Source organism: Theropithecus gelada, chromosome 9, assembly GCF_003255815.1.
Source record: "Theropithecus gelada isolate Dixy chromosome 9, Tgel_1.0, whole genome shotgun sequence".
NCBI lineage: Eukaryota > Metazoa > Chordata > Mammalia > Primates > Cercopithecidae > Theropithecus > Theropithecus gelada.
This window is the reverse complement of record NC_037677.1, coordinates 118730426-118747527: the sequence shown is the minus strand read 5'-3', so window position 1 is coordinate 118747527 and position 17102 is coordinate 118730426. Positions and strand designations below refer to the sequence as shown.

General features: G+C 50.6%; 1 protein-coding gene across 6 annotated transcripts in view; it reads right to left on the bottom strand.

Moving 5' to 3' along the window:
• Nucleotides 1–17102, bottom strand: part of TACC2 (transforming acidic coiled-coil containing protein 2) — a 265537-nt gene that overhangs the window by 79691 nt on the left and 168744 nt on the right. For 3 of the 6 annotated variants that reach the window (XM_025396297.1, XM_025396299.1, XM_025396298.1), the window contains exon 1: nucleotides 9486–10052. The exons of the other annotated variants lie outside the window; for them this stretch is intronic. In XM_025396297.1, coding sequence (XP_025252082.1) covers nucleotides 9486–9553 — 68 coding nt within the window. In that variant the 5' untranslated portion in view covers nucleotides 9554–10052. Of the gene's footprint in view, nucleotides 1–9485; nucleotides 10053–17102 lie in introns of those variants that run through there. 6 annotated transcript variants of the gene reach the window in all.

The following is a 17102-nucleotide window of genomic DNA, read 5'->3' as shown; positions in this document are numbered from 1 at the left end:
CAGTTAGGGCAGGAGACTGAGCTGAGCTATCAAGGGGCATTTGTGGACCAAGCCAAAGCCCAGAGCGTAGAGCCCGGCTCTCCTTTCAGGGCCCTCACCTCCCCAGCCTGGCTCTGGGAAGTCCCCTAGCAGCTGGAAGCCAGTATGTCTGTCAAGAAGGCTGCAGAGAGGACGAGGCAGCCCCAGGAAACCACAAGAGTAAGTCAGCTGTTCTAGATCAAAGGTGATTCTAAAACCCAGAAACTCTGATGCTTTGGGCTTTTTGGGGTTTTCTGGGGTGAGGAGGGCCCGTTTTTCTAAAGCCATGCTAGCAATTACCCCTGGAGGAATCCCACCTGTCAGGCACAGGCGATATATGCCCTCTTTTCTCTAAGTCAGTTTGAATTGGCTTTTTTTTTCTACTTGCAACCAAAGGTACCCAAGCTGAGGCCACAGGCAAAGCCCGTGTGAGGATGTTCTGGGTGCAGCTCTGCCCAGAAACACCTCTTTTGGCCCCAAGCTCCTGGTCACAAGCCTTCACCTGCTCACACAAACTCCACCAGTCACTGGTTTGGGGGTCCAAACGCAGCGCTCTCACGCAGGGGCCAGAATGCCAAAGGGACGGCCTGCCCCTCACCCCCTGCCCTCCCCGGCTGCCTCTCGCTCACCCTCTGTGCGCTCCTGGCTTTTCCTCCTGCCACAAGAGCCTGGTGCTGTGAGGGATGTTCCTCACTCCCCCAGCAGCCCCGCGCCCCAGGACGGCATCTTAGGGCCATTCACGAAAGGCAATGGGCAGTCACAGGATCCTCTTCTGAAAGAGGCTCAGCTGGGAAGTTCCATGCAGGGTCTAAATGTGCGCAGATGTTCTCCCTAAAGTAAAGCCAAAAAAGCCAACCTCTCCCGCCTTCTTCCTGGAGGGAAAATACTTCCAGACCACTGTAGGCACCTCCCTTTAATGCAGAACAATGAACAATGTGCAGCTTCCACCAGGGGCCTGGATAAGTGGCACAGAGGAGCCACCGTGAGAGGCTGGAGCCCCTTGGATGTGGCTGTTTCTCAAGTACAGAGACCCAGATCTGAGCCCCATGAAGGGTGGTGCTGGCACAGGACTGCAGCAGCAAACTCAGCTCCTCCTGGGTGGGCAGCAACAACAGACTGTGCCCTCCCGGCCTGATTCTCTCCCCAGCAGCAGCCGGAGAGCAGCCCAGGTATTTTCTAACTGTCAAGCTTCAACCTAGACCAATAGCATGCTGTGACCATGAGTCAAAACATAACATTAAGAGCCAGCAGTCACGGGTCATATCCCTGCAGCCTTGAGTACAATCTAGCTCATCTCTAGGGCTCTACATTCAGGCTTGGATGGTTTTAACTCAGGCCAGTCTCAACAGGTGTCGGGTACCAAGAGCCCATACATTTGTCCAACCACCTCTGGGCTTGCTGGGCCTCAGGAGGGGTCAGCTTTCTCTGAAGATGGCTACAACTATTTTCCATTGGGCTAAACACAGTAAACATCCACCCTCCTTGGAACCGACCTCTAGAACATCCCTAAGGAGCTACATGGAGACAGAAAAGAAAAAAATACTTCAAAGCAAAGATACATGGAAGCGCCTGGGCCAAGGGCCCAACGAGGCTCGTTTTTATTCCCAAATTAACCATCCACTGTATTTCCTCACGGGAGAAAGGATCTGCAATCTAAGCTGTTTCACCACGTGGGAAGAGGCCTCTGATCTGAATTTACCAAATGATACGTCCACCTACAAACATTTTCTTTTAGCGCATTGAAAGTTGAAGGGAAAAGATTAAAATGACTACCTGACTTACTTTGAATAATGACTAGCCGGAAAGACCTAAGTGATATTTCACAAATGATGTGCTGGGGGATTTAAAGCCTCTGTTATTTCTAAAATCCTGATGTTTCCAGTTCTAACATCCACAGACTCTGGAACTCCACAAACACCTTGGAGTAAGTGAAGCTGGAATGTTGATGGTAAACTTGGCCCAGCAGCTGGCCTGAGTTCCCGGCCCCATAAGGACACAGAGCCACTGTGACTGCCTGTCAGCAGGGCTCTGGGAAACCCTGAGCAGAGGAGCCACCCCACCCTGCCTCCATCCCCCTACCTCGGCCTCCACTGCTCTGCCCAGAGCCCAAGGCTTCTGTTTCAGGCAAGAAGAGCTGCATCCATCCACTTCCATTTAAGGAGAAAGCAGAGGAAAAGGCAAAAGCAGAAACTCAGAGGAAACAAGACCTTCTGAATAAGGAGGCAGACAGGTACAAAACCTGCGGGGAGGCCTACCACCCCCACTGGATTTATTGCACACCCACGGGATGTACTGTACAAAAGACCCACCTTCCTTTGTACAAGACCCACTGCTTTCCTTTGTAAAGGCTAAGAATGCAGGAACAAAGGTAATCTGTTGCTCACGGCCACATGCCAGCCTCCTCACAAGCCCTGCAGCGCTTGCAGCAGACTCCTGGTCTACCCAGCTGGCAACTTCCTTGGGTGGAAGGAGATAAAGGCAGGAAAAAAACAGACCAGCCAAGGGATGGAGCAGAAGACGCCCACTGAGGGGAGTGGATGGAGCGTGCTAAGTCTCTGAGGCCAGACAGCGTTGTGTGTTCAAAGAACTGACAGGCGACCAGAGTCCTGGTGAACATCAGGCGAGGGGAGGAGGGGCGGGAGCCAGGTGGCAGGGCGCAGAGGCGCTAGCAAGGGGTTTGGATTTTAGACTAAAAGCAATGGGAAGCAGATACAGGTTTTAACCATGGAAGTCCAAGGATGTGGACTGTTCTAGAAAAAAGGGAGGTGAGGGAAAAGTGAAGATAAGACTTAATTACCACGGTCAGGCACAGTGGCTCACGCTTGTAATCCCAGCACTTTGGGAGGCTGAGGAGGGCAGATCATTTGAGGTCAGGACTTCAAGACCAGCCTGGCCAACATGGTGAAACCCCATCTCTACTAAAAATTCAAAATTAAAACACCGTCTCTACTAAAAATACAAAAATTAGCTGGGCACAGTGGTGTGCGCCTGTATTTCCAGCTACTTGGGAAGCCGAGGCAGGAGAATTGCTTGAACCCGGGAGACGGAGGCTGTAGTGTGGCCGAAATCATGCCACTTCACTCCAGCCTAGGGGACAGAGTGAGACTCCAGCTCAAAAAAAAAAAAAAAAAGACTTGATCATCAGGTTTCCGGTTTGAGCACCTGGGTGAATAAGATACCAGGTGTTGAGATGAGGAAGGCGGGGGTGGGGCTGGGTTTGTTTAAAATGTACATTTGTTTTTGTTTTTGAGAGGAAGATGGTCATCAGAGTTCTACATTGGACATGTTGAGCCTGAGCTATCCAGGAGAAATCCAAGAGGAGATATGAAGTAAACAATTGAATTGAGGCTGGGCACGGTGGCTCACGCCTGTAATCCTAGCACTTTGGGAGGCCAAGGCAGGATGATCACTTGAGCCCAGGAGTTCAAGACCAGCCTTGGGCAATATAGGGAAGCCCTGTCTCTACAAAAAATTTAAAAATTAGCCAGGCATGGTGGCGTGCACCTGTATTCCCAGCTACTTGGCAGGCTGAGGCAGGAGCATCACTTGAGCCTGGGAGGTGAAGGATGCAGTGAGCCGTGATTATGCCACTGTACTCCAGTCTGGGTGACAGAGCGAGACTCCGTCTCAAAAAAAAAAAAAAAAAAAGGAAAATTACAGTGCTCAGATGAGAGGGAAGGATTGCGGCATTATCAGCACATATTATTTAAGTCCATCAGCATAAATGAGATGTCTTAGAGAGGGAGAGAACAGAAAACAAAAGACTGCCAGGCCAAAGGGGACATAAGTCTGAGCCCTGTACCAACCATCCGTATAACCAGGAATCAGCAAACTACAACCTGCAGCCTGTTTTTAGAACTAAAACTTCACAGAACGTGTTTTCACAGAACATGGATTTACATGTTGTCTCTGGCTGCTTTTGAACTGTAACAGCAGAGATGTTGCACAAAGACCGAATGGCCCGGAAAGCCTAAAATATGTACTATGAGGTCTTTTACGGAAGTTTGCTGACCCCTTAATTTAAACCATCTAGAGGACTCAGTTTCCTTATCTATAAAAGTCACCCACCTTGCAGGATTAAGGGATACAGTTATTTGTATAATGAAAAAAACCTAGCGCACAGACACGGAGTACAAGAGTTTCTGCTGAATGGGAGCCTCCTCAGCCGGCTTTTCACTCCTGGTTTCAACACTGCAGCACCCAGCTCTGTTTCCATATTTGGCAATGGCGTTTAAATAGCACACACCTGCACTCCAGACACAACTGCTAAAGTGAATTTGTAAATATAAACAGAAATGTCATCTGAGCTACTGCTTCCAACACAGGATAGATATGTGTCAGCAGTTCTGACTCAGTCAATTCTTTGTAGCCAACCAGTCTCCCCTAAACCCCTGTCCAACCTGAAACAAAAGCATCAGTCCATGAACAATTGGTTTTCACAGAACAATCGCTTACAATGCCTAAGTCCTCACCATTAATCTTAAAGGGAAGAAACAGAATTGTTCAGCATCGCTTGCTTCCCCCAGAACACTGCCCTAGCTTGGGTAAATCCATTTGGCAAGAACAGCCAATCATGTTTCAGAATAAAGTTGTTTCCTAGGCAACCAAAAATCTAGCCACAGAAACAGGCTGTAGACAGTAGAAAGAAACACAGGGATGGGAATGGGAGGGTCGATGGAGAAGAGTGACCCAGAATCCACTGACCTTGATCTGATGTTTACCTGCAGTGCCACACTCAATCAGTATCCAAGTCCTAGCTATTCACCCTATCCTCGACAGGGCACCCTGTCCCAGGGCCCCAGCCTGGCATGGCCCCTTGGATGATTGGTAGCTACCTGGAGGACCTCGGAATATATTTGCCTTCAGCCCACCTAAGAGAAAGCCTCCAGGCAAGTACTACAGAGAAGATAGTGAAGGCCCAGGATCCTTACGAACATGGGCACAGGGCCACTCTGGTGATATCTAGGAATAATGGCAGGGAAAAATGCACCTGAGCTTCCTTTGGGACTCAATCTCCCCCTCCCACTCTACAGATAATTTTGCAGCTTATTCTATTTTAGAGGAGAAAAAACTCCATTGTGTCCAACAGTAATAGTCAAAGTAAAATTTCCCTCCAGGAACTCAGAAACTGGCTGCAACCCACATTAGGAATGCTGTCATTTAAGCTAAAGGATTTAGCCGAGGGTTGTCCCAAGAAACAAAGCCTTGAAAAAGATCTATGGCTGGGTGCGCTGGCTCATGCCTGTGATCTCAACACTTTGGGAGGCTGAAGCGGATGGCTCACTTGAGCCCAGGAGTTCGAGACCAGCCTGGGCCACGTAGCAAGGCCCCATCCCTACAAAAAAATTATTAAAAAAAAAAAAATAGCTGGGCATGGTGATGTGTGCCCATAGTCCCAGCTACTTGAGAGGATGAGGTGGGAAAATCCCTTGAGTCCAGAAGGTCGAGGCTGCAGTGAGCTGCGATCACACTGTTACATATGAGCCTGGGCAACAGAGTGAGACACTGTCTCAAAAAAAAAAAAAGAAGAAGAAAAAAAAAAAAAGATCTAATGAGAGCTGAAGAAAGATTCCTGCGTGGAGCCCCAGCGGCTGTTCCTGGCCTTCTGAGTGACTGACAAGCCGGCAATTTCAGGCACAGGGCATTTCCACTTTAGCAGTTTTCTGGCACTTACGTCTTTCTCGGAGTCTTTACAGATGTGGCATCTCACCTCTGAAAAACCCTGCAAGGCAGGAGGGGCAGGATCAGAGTCATCGGATTTTCTCTACAGCTCCCAAAGGTCAGGAACCACATGAGGGAAGGGACCAGAACCCCACTTCTAACCATAGGTGCGTGGAGAGCTCCAATCTCTCCACCTACTGCGGTGGTACCCGAGATCCTTCTTTTGCCTGGCCTCTCTCCAGCTACATCTGATCCCACCCACTTCTGAAATCTCAGCCAACTCATCAACTTCCCCAAAGTAGCTCCCAATCCAGTTTTCTTGTCTGTCTTGGCCAATGCCACTTCTTTCTCTTAGTTACCAGGGTATGAAACTTCCACTTTGTACTTGCCACTGTCTCTTCTCTTCCCTCCCCCATCTCATCCATCACAGAGCCTGTTGCTTCCTCCTCCATCACTTCTCTCTCATCCACCCTGGCCCCTCTACTTCGATCCATGGGTCTACAGAGGTATGAGTTTCCGTATTTGTGATTTGTTTTTCAGAGCCGAGGAACGTGCTCACTTTGAGAGTAGGGCAACAGTCGGGACAGGCCGACTTTGCCAACAGAACCACCACTTTTGGTCTCTGATGATAAGGGCACCCTGGGTGGTTTTCAGTGGCCAGGATGTGGGGATTTGGTGGAAGCTGAGGGAACCCCTAAAACAGATGTCTCCAACTACACAAAGGACCAAGCACCTAATGCTGCCTCACTTAGCAGAAGCTGCACCACATGGGGCTGCCACAGAAGCAAAGGATGAACAGCAGGTCTGATCGATAGCTGCAGACCACATTTACTCAAAGTACTTCCTGTCCATTCCTGTGTCTCCTACCATCCATACTGAGAAATCAGTGTTTTCTGTGGGAGAATTCTCCCTCCCCTTGCTACCCATGTTCTATTTAGAAACAAATGGCCACTATTGCTACAAGAACTTCTTTGCCAGATAGAAAGGAGCAGTCAGAGAAGTGGCCAGCTGCTTCTCACGGACAGGATGGAGGGAAGACTGAACCAGCTCATGGCTTCTCAAATTTTGAGATGCCTACAAATCACCTGGGCATCTTTACAAGTCCCTGGATGAAATGGAGATTCTGATTCAGCTGGTCTGGGGTGAGGTTTGAGGCTCTGCGTTTCTAGCAAGCCCCTTCGGGAAGCTGATGCTGTAGTGTGTGGCCCACCCTGGGAGTAGCAAGGAACTGGTCACCACTTGCACCTTCATCCTCAGGCTTCAATCCCCAGTCCCATGGGACTTCTGCTGCTCCAATCTTGATGCTCGAGTTCTCAAAAGGAGAGATACAAAACTCGCTCCCTCCCTACGCCAATGCACTCCTGCATAGAATGAAGCTGTCAGCTGGAGCTACAAAAGCTGCCCAAAGGCACCCCAAACCAGCAATTGGAAGGAAAGAAATCTTAAAGCTAAAAAAAAAAAAAAAAAATCCTTCCGTCACTTCCAAATCCTCTATCTTTTGATTTCACTGTTATGCCATGGCCCTCCTTAAGCCAGTCTTTCACAGGGAACCAGCAGAGAAAAAGGGAAACATTCACTCTAGATTCTGGTTGTCAGGAACTGGACCCCGCGGCAGGTGCTCACCTTGTGTTTGTTACCATCCCTGCAGCCCTGACAGCATCATCTTACAATGCAACCTCTTTCCTGCCATGGACCCCACACTCTGTTGCTATCTTGTGTATTATTCGCATGCATGCATTTTTAGCTGCACGGAAATACATACTACCAAGAAAGACCTGCGTCTGGGCAGAAAAGAGGCACTCTCCGAATATATATTTTTAAAACCTCTAGACTGGAAAAGAGCACATCTGTAGTAGAAAAATAAGCCCCAGTTATTCAGAGAGCAGAGACGGGTTTTGAAGAGGACAGATGCTAGCAATGGCACTGGCCCCAAACACTTCCTCTCTCTCCATTTTTTTAGAACGAAAATGTTATGGGATGGAGGGTGGGATTTTGTGAATGAGTGAATATACTATCTTAAAGATCTATATTTAGAGACATTTCAGAGGCAGCAGTTCTAGAGAGAGAAGCCTCAGGCGGGTGCATATGGACCAACTCAACCGTGAAAATATTTGATAAGCAGCTTCCATCACAATGTGGTCATTCAGCCCGAAATTTTATTTAAACACCACTATTCCAGTGGGCAGAACCTTAAAGGACCTTATCCAAAAAGGCACAGTTACCTAACAGAAGCTCTCTAAACTCAGCCCTCACCTGACAGAATACTGATCATTTATTAACTCAGCTGAGCAAGAGGGCGGGGATGTTAGGGACTGGCGAGCTGAATTTCCAATGGCTGAGGAGCACATTTTCCCAAACGTACGGTCACTTTGTCCTTTCTGTTTCCTAAGCTCTTTACTAGATAGGTCTGAGCTGTGAGAGGTCTAAGCTGTGAGAGCTAGCCAGTGCCTGTCACTGATTAACTCAATTCCACTATAGAGACTTGCAAAAAATAGGTTAAAAAGGGTCTTTTCTGCCTAGACTCGAGTTGTATTTCCATGCACCTAGCAATACGACACGTGCATGAGAAACAAGGCAGGCACAGCACAAGGATCCTGACATTTAAAAAGAAAATTCTCAAACACGATGTACCTCCATTGTAAGACGATGCTTTCTCAAGCTACAGGGGTGAAGACACATGATGGGTGCACACCTGCTCGGAAGAATGATTCCCTGCTAAAGAGCTGGAGCCCAGAAAACCACAAGGCTCAGCCTAGCATTACATCACCACGCCAAGCCAGCTCCTCACTGAAGCCCAGGGGTCTGGGGACCAGTGAGGAAGTCCCCCACCTCGGGGCCCCATCCCTCCTACAACACACAGACCAATCCCCAGCATCTTTTAATCTACACATCCATGACTCTTAAGAACCCACCACTTGACTACCCCCACCCCAAGTCCCCAGAAAATACTCTTCTCTGAAACAGTCTTCTCTCTGGAAAAGGTGGGGGGAGGCGGGGGGCGGGCAGGTGAGGCTGGGAGGTTCACTTTGGATACAAGCCTGAGTTGCTGAAATGCGACCCGGCAGGCAGACCCATTCAATAAGCCCCATCGTCCAAACATGCCTGGTAGGTAATGGAGACGACCATAACAGAAACGTGAATTCTAATAAACACTCAGCCAGGATAAAGGCCACTTCTGAGCACGTTAGCTCTGTGGTTGAGAGAAAAGATCGGATTCCTGGATCGATGCACAGTCAAGCACTGCCTCCACCAATGACAGGACGGTTCGGCCCTTTACTAATAATAGCAAGCGGCCTTGTCCTCGAGTGTTCACCAGAGTGAGTATGTGGATGATGCTTAGGCTGACTGGACGGAACGTCCACCAGAGCACACCACGCTATCTGCCCAGCCACACGCGTAGCTGCCCGGAAACTGGGCTGTCTCCCCGGGCACGGAGCTGCCACGCTCATGGGTTCTTCCTAGGAGGAGGCAGTCGCTGACGCCTGGCTGTTCCCTTGCAGGAAATACCACTGTGCCGGGGGTGCAGAGGAAACATGCTGACGGCAGGAGAAGCCCCCGACCATGCACCCACTGCTGAGCGACCAAAACCGAATTCCTGGGAATCGTTTCTGCCCGCAGCAGTAACTTGGGGCTACCAGATGCTCCTCCCAGAGCAGTCACCAGGTAAAGCCTTGCAACGCTGCGGAGAACCCTAGGCCAGCCTGGGCTCCAGGCTGCACAGGCATTAGGAAAGGCGACACTAACAAAGCCCGGGCATCCTCTCCTCCTCCCCGGGAGGCTCGGGGCGGCCCGGGCGGAGCACTTACATTGCCTCGGAAGCCTCCAGGTTCAGGTCGCTGGCTGGGGCTGGCTGCAGGGACTGCGACCCTCCCATCCTCGCTGTGCCCTGGCGTACAAGCTAGCTGCGAGTGGGGCCAGCGTCCTGGCGCGATTCCTGCAGCCGGGAGCCGGGGCGGGCCGGCCGGCGGCCGGGGTTGCTGCACTGCAGAGGGGAGCAGCTGCGGGCATCCGTGGCGGCGGCTGCGGCGGCAGGGAGCTGCAACTCGCGGCCCGAGCCGGGGCCCGGGGGGCGAGCGCCGCGGATGTGTGCGCGCGAGTGTGGCCGGCGCGCGCCCGAGTGTGGCCGGCGTGCGCGGCTCTGCCCGGGGCGTGCGGGTGTGAGCGTAAGCGCCGGTGTGGTCCGAAAGGCTCTTCTCTTAAACCCCCCGGCAGCCGGCTCCTGTGTGTGACACGATGATGTCATCATCGCCGAGCAGCCCCAACGCCTGCATCTTCACAAAGCTCCATCGCGGGCTCCGGAAACGGGGCTGGGGGTGGGGAGGCGAAGACCCTCCCTCTGCCCCAGCCCCTCCCGCCTCGCCGGGACCGCCCGCATTGTGTAGCTTTGAAATGCAAACGAGCCGCGGCCCGGGAGCTGGGGCCCCAGAAAGGAGGGGCGTGGTGGTCGGGTGGGCTGACCACCGAGAGTAGGGGGCTCAGGCCTGCTGGCTCATCCCTCCAGGAAGGAGGAAATGGTCTCTCCCGGCCCAGGACCAGGGAGACGGTTGGAGGAACAGGTAAACAGGCTGCAGCGGGCAGCGGGAGCGACGCTGGCAGAGACGTGCGCCCTTTTCCACCGCCGGCTTCTGCTTCCTTCAGGCCCTGGGCCCTGGAGGCAGCTAAGGTCTGTACCAGGGAGAGTTGCGGGGCCTGGCTCTCCCCTCACAGCCAGCCCGAGCCTGGCCTCCAGGGACCTTTGTACCGCATAGTCTGCACGGCTTGGGGCAAGCTAGGGAGCAAAAGGTACTGGGCCTGGGAGCGGGTTGGGGCTGCAACACCATCTTTGGCCACCAAATGAGCTCCACAAAGTCAAGCCCTGTGCAAAGGCTCACCCTAAACAAGCAGACGCCTGGCCAGCTGAGCCGCCCAAGGCAGGCCCCTAATGCAGCATCGTGTACAGGGCAGGGGCACTTTCCGTGACATGCATCGGCTCAGCTCTGTGATTCTAAACGGGCTGGGCCTGGAGGAATGTCCGTGACACCCTGTCACCAAGCTCCCAGTACCCAGCGCCATTCTGTGGCTGGCAGCATATCACCCACCCACTAGCAGCCAAATCCCCAAATCCCCGTCCCTGGCCTGTGGCTGGCTGGGAAACCCTCAAGGCTTGAGCGCCTGAGCCGCCTCACTGAAGGCTGCTGGAGAGAGTTCATCATCTCCGCATAGGTACAGGAGGTTTGGGGCACACCTGGGAACCCCACCGTCCCCCTCATGCTGTACATTCAACACAACCGCTTCCTGCGCTCCCAGCCCAGACTCACAACTGAATTCAAATGGAACCTCTGATGGGTAAGTGGAAGACTCTTCCACATTTTCCCAGCTTTTCTTCACCCATAGGGCAGTGAGCCTAAAATGTATCTCAACTGTGGCCAAAAGCAAAAGAAAATAAAAACAAAATTGTTCAAAGCATTTTAAAATTGCCTCCAATAGGCCGGGCGCGGTGGCTCAAGCCTGTAATCCCAGCACTTTGGGAGGCCGAGACGGGCGGATCACGAGGTCAGGAGATCGAGACCATCCTGGCTAACACGGCGAAACCCCGTCTCTACTAAAAAATACAAAAAAATAGCCGGGCGAGGTGGCGGGCGCCTGTAGTCCCAGCTACTCTGGAGGCTGAGGCAGGAGAATGGCGTGAACCCGGGAGGCGGAGCTTGCAGTGAGCTGAGATCCGGCCACTGCACTCCAGCCTGGGTGACAGAGGGAGACTCCGTCTCAAAAAAAAAAAAAAAAAATTGCCTCCAATACACTGTTTTCTAGCGACGTGGCCAAGGATGTTTGGATGGGCTCTTTTGATACTGACACTCGAGGTCACGGTAGTTCCAGAGCTTCACAGGGACTGACTTTCCACTGCTGCTATTCAGTATCAGTGTCAAACAGAATGCCAGAGGATCAACATCATTCTGTGGGATGTAACAACATGAAATTTCCAGGAAACATTGAGAAGGTTTACTTTTGCATTTATATGAAAATAGCTAATGATTATGTCAATCTTGCAGGGAAGGTAGCTGTCAGGGGTGGCGTGATGAGGCATGCTCTGGAAAGCACCTCCCGGGGAAGCTGTCACTCATTGTCAGCATTGGGTGTCACTTGGTGGCAAGGATCCTGCAACCTGTTCATCCTGTCATCATTCTCAGCACCCTGGGGGTTTGTTTCGCTGTCAGAAAACAGACCTCTTGGGCTCCATATGCAGGTGAGGGCCCAAAGAAGCTTACCACGCAGAGCTGAAACATTGGTAAGCTCTAACCTGGGCTGGTACTGTTCTGAGGAAAGTGGCCCTTTCCCTGGGCACCTAGGGACTGGCCTTCAGCCAAGCCTGGTACTCAGAAAATACATGAGGAAAAAATGAGGAACCACAATTAGAACTCATCTGCCAACTTTTAAAAACATTTTTCAGATGATGTCCAAAAGCACAAAGCCATCTAAATGTCCTTACCCTGAGTAGGTAGAGGTTCTGCTGCGATAACAAGATAGGGTTTGAAATGAGACTGGAGTTCAAATCCTGACTTCTCCCTCATTAGCTGGGTGGCCTGAGCTGACTGTTTAACCATACTGAACCTTATTTCCTCGGCTGACAAAAGAGGAAAAGCATCTATTTTGCAAGGACATTGGAAAAAGTAAAGTAAATACCATCTATGAATGCCCAGGACCAGGATTCTTCTTTATAAGAAAAAAATTTCCCCCAAGTATAGTACCATAAAGGAAATTAAGGCAGCATTAAAGTGAAGTGCTTTTACGTAGAATCCCAACAACTGAAAAGCTATGACATAGTGACAGGGTATATTACTTAGTGGGACAACAGCATCTCACTATTGTCAGAAACACAGTCAAGAACCAAGAGTGGGGCTGGGCACCATGGCTCACGTCTATAATCCCAGCACTTGGGGAGGCCAAGGTGGGAGGATTGCATGAGCCCAGGAGTTCAAGACCAGCCTGGGGAACATAGTGAGACCCTGTCTCTACAAAAAATAAACAAAATTAGCTGGGTGTGGTGGTGTGTAACTGTGGTCCCAGCTACTCAGGAGGCTGATGTGCTTGAGCCCAGTAAGTCGAGGCTACCAATGGACCCTGAGCTGGTAATTAGCCCAAGCATACACACTCAGTGAGCAATGATCGTGCCACTGCACTCCAGCCTGGGTGACAGAGCGAGCCCCTGCTCAAAAAAAAAACCAGGAGAGAAACAAATAGAATGTGGGCACCATTACAGTCAATGCAACTAAAACCCATGCGTGTTTAGTTTGTGTAAATTATTTATGGAAGAGTCTCTCAGACCCCCATTGAAGACGTTTTGATGCTGACTCTACAATTTAAAACAAAGCTGGTGATCTAGTAACTCGGCCTACAGAAAATGTAAAGCTGAAGAAAATGAGGGAGAATGAGCAGAGAGGGAAAGGGCTGTGCTATGGACCGAATGCTTGTGCCTCCCTCCCAGATTCATGTGTTGAGGCCCTAATCCCTAGGGGGATGGTATTTGGAGGTGAGGCTTTTGGGAGGTAATTAGAATTAGATTACGTCATAAGGGTGCCCTCGAGATGAGATTATACCTGTATAAAAAGAGAAAGAGACACAAGACCCCCACTCCCAACCCTCCTTCTCTGCTGTGTGAGGCAAGAAGGTGGCCATCTGCAAGCCAGGAAGAGAGCCTTCCTCAGGAGCCCAACCATGCCGGCACCCTGAGCTCAGACATCCAGCCTACAGAACTGGAAGAAATCAATGTGTTCTATTTAAGCCACCCAGGGAACCCCACCACTCCTAAGCATGGCCCTAATGAGACCCTGAACTCAGCCCCTGGGGGCCTTTAGACCACAGTCCACATATTCTAGGCCCCTGAAGGTCATAGCCTGCTTAGACAGGCTCCACTGCAAACCTTCCTACTGAAGTCCCCAAAGACACCCTAGAAACCTGGATAAATCAAGGAATGCATCCATCATTTCTAAAAAGCAGTTCAACATATATTAATGCACCTATTGTGTGCCTGGCCTATAAGTGGAAACCAGTTTATTCTCACATTACTTAGTGACACCTACCAGAAAGAGCAGCAAACCTGACAAATCCCTGTAGCCAAAAGATAAACCATGTAATGCAGCCTCTTCAGTCCCACAGAGGTTCAAGGGACTGAGCCATGGTCAGAAACTGCTAGTAGTTTGAGACCCCTCTGATACCCCAAGAAAAACAAATGTGAGTGGCTCCACCTTTGCCTCTGGCCTCAGGGAGTCTCCAGTTGCCATAGCAGCGAGACTCTCCAAATACTACCAATGGACCCCGAGCTGCTAATTAGCCCGAGCACACACACTCAGGAAAGTAGGTCAGATCACAGAGAAACCCATCTGGAGGAGCTAAGAATGTAAACACAGATGGAGAATGGGGCTCCTCCAAGCCCTGGGTCTTCACCACCACCCACTACACCATGGTGGGGAGTGGAGGGAGGCTGGACAAAACCCCAGCAACTTCTCTTCAGGGAACCAAGCTTGAGACCGGCTCTGGGCTGTCTCTGAGAGTGTTATCTTGTTACTCCACCTGAGGCCCCGCGCATCCAGCCCCACGTCACACAACTCTGCACCCAGTAGTGCCTGAACGCCTGAGCCCTGCACCGAGCTAGGCACGCTCACTGCCTTGCCGAAAATTCGAAGAGCTGGGAAGCTGTGTGGCCTGAATGCAGCACCCACACATCAACATGAGCAGGGTACCTGGGAGCAGGGACAGAGCCTGGGCTCAGGCAAGAATGGCGCGGTGCTGGGCTTTCTCTACCCAGGTGTCACAGTCCCGGGATGGACGCTCTTTCCTGGGCTTTGGGGACATGCTTCCACATCACTCAGTCTTGTTCCAAAGGTTGTCCACTGCCTTTGCAAAAAATTCCCCATTCAACCTCCTGGCTTTGATTCGGCATTGGAGCATGGCCAGGTCCTCACCGTGGCCTCACTGCTGAGGAGCTGCCCCCTCCTCAACTTCTCCATCTCTCTCAATTCCTCCAGAAAATCACATCCCAGCTCTCCCAACTCCCCGGAGGGGTCTGCTCCCTGCCAGCCCCCAGACTTTTCTTCCCAGTCCCTCGGCTGCCTGCACATTGATGCCTTGGTGCTTTCTTGCCTTGTTAGAGTCTCAGGTGTGTCTGTGTCTTGTGTCTCTGCTCTCCAGACGTGCAGGGTGCCCCAAACACAGCCAGAGCCCATAAACACATGCTGCACAAGACCTCAGAGGACGGGGAGAAGGTCCTGGCAAAACTCTGTCTTATGACGAATAGAGAAAAGGCAGAAGATGGTTGCGTTCGTTTATTTGCAGCGGTACAGATATTCTGTTAACCTCTTACAGGCCAGCATGAAATCTCACATGCTCACTTTTGGGAATCTGAGTGGTTTCTTGGGCCTAAGCATAAGTTTCAGTGAAGCCCCATCTTTTCCAGCAGGTTCTCTTGTTCTCTCCTTGCAAAAGGCTGAACTATTTACGGCATCTCTTTCTACTACTCTCACCATATTTACACCTGGGACCTTTCAGAGTTCTTCACAAGCAAGGACAGCTCTACAGGCGAGTCTTCAGGGGGAAAAACTCTGTCGATTCAGTTATGACAGAGGGAGAGGACTGGGAATTTTACTATTAGACCCAGGGAGGTAACCCAAATGTGCTAGAAAAGAAGACAGTAAAGAGAAATGAGACTCACTTTTGTTTTTTGGGTTTTTTTTGAGACAGAGTCTTGCCCCGTCGCTCAGGCTGGAGTACAGTGGTGCAATTTCAGCTCACTGCAACCTCGGCCTTCTGGGTTCAAACAATTCTCCTGCCTCAGCCTCCCAAGTAACTGGGACCACAGGTGCATGCCACCACGCCCGGCTAATTTTTGTAATTTTTAGTAGAGACAGGGTTTCTCCATGTTGCCCAGGCTGGTCTTGAACTCCTGGCCTCAAGTGATCCGCCCGCCTCAGCCTCCCAAAGTGCTGGGATTGCAAGTGTGAGCCACCTGTAATCTCGCAGCCAGTTGAGATTCACTTTTATTTTTAAATTAAGAATTCAGGCCGGGCGCGGTGGCTCAAGCCTGTAATCCCAGCACTTTGGGAGGCCGAGACGGGTGGATCACGAGGTCAGGAGATCGAGACCATCCTGGCTAACACGGTGAAACCCCGTCTCTACTGAAAAATACAAAAAAACTAGCCGGGCGAGGCGGCGGGCGCCTGTAGTCCCAGCTACTCGGGAGGCTGAGGCAGGAGAATGGCGTAAACCCGGGAGGCGGAGCTTGCAGTGAGCTGAGATCCGGCCACTGCACTCCTGCCTGGGTTGACAGAGCGAGACTCCGTCTCAAAAAAAAAAAAAAAAAAAAAAAAAAAAGAATTCAGAATATATTTGTAATCTTTGATATCTATAGGAAGGAAGGAAGAAAGAAGGGAAGGAGGGAAGGAGGGAGGGAGGCCAGTCCCCAAAATCTCAGGGCTATACAAAAGTTGTTAGCATTAAGAATTCTCATCACATATGGAAAAAAAAAAAATCAGTAACACAAATACTATGTTCAAAAAGACTGAATAAGGTTCTCAAAATCTTCTTTTCTTTACCAAATTAATTCAGCCCTCTTTTTCTTAAACACGCCATTGCTGGCTTGATATTTCCACTCTTTTGAGATAGAAATCGTAGGAGACACTCGTGAGGTAGCTTTTGAGAGAATATACCCTACCTAATGTCAAAAAGGACTTAAGCTCACAATTCAAGAGAACAAAGAAAATACAGGAAGAAAAGGTGGGTAAAAGCCAGAGGGAGTGAGGTGAGCCTGGAAGTACTGACGTAAGCTCTTGCAGGAGTGGGGTAGGAGTCTGGCTCTAAGTTTCCCAACAGCCAAAGCAAAAAGGGCAACAACTATGACCAGTTACATGATTCACAAAATCCGACAGGTTAAAAAAACAAAAAAAAGACCATCCCACAGATGAGCAGCTTCTGTTGTGACTTTCTGAACACGCATTCTCCCACAAGCCCTTCACCAGGTGACTGTACGTATATGATGGCTGATGCCTTCAACAATATCCTCCCACCAATACAATATTCTTCCATATAGCTATGTCAGCAAGCACGGCAGGGGTTCCTCAGCTCTCCTGGCAATCAACAAAATCCAAAAACTACAAAGTTCCCAGGATGCGTTTCTAGTCCCCCAATCCTACACTAAGGGTCCCCACCACTCAAGTTTCCATGCTAACAAGGTTACATAAGAGAACACAAAGGGCAGCGTTAGGACAACGTCATCAACAAAGTAACCATTTATAGACTTGATCCTCCCTCACATGCTCCTCCTGTCTTCACAAGTCTATTTTACTGTATTTTATTTGAGACAGGGTCTCCCTCTGTCACCCAGGCTGGAGTACGATGGCACAATCTCAGCTCACTGCAGCCTCAACCTCCTGGGCTCAAGCGATCCTCCCACC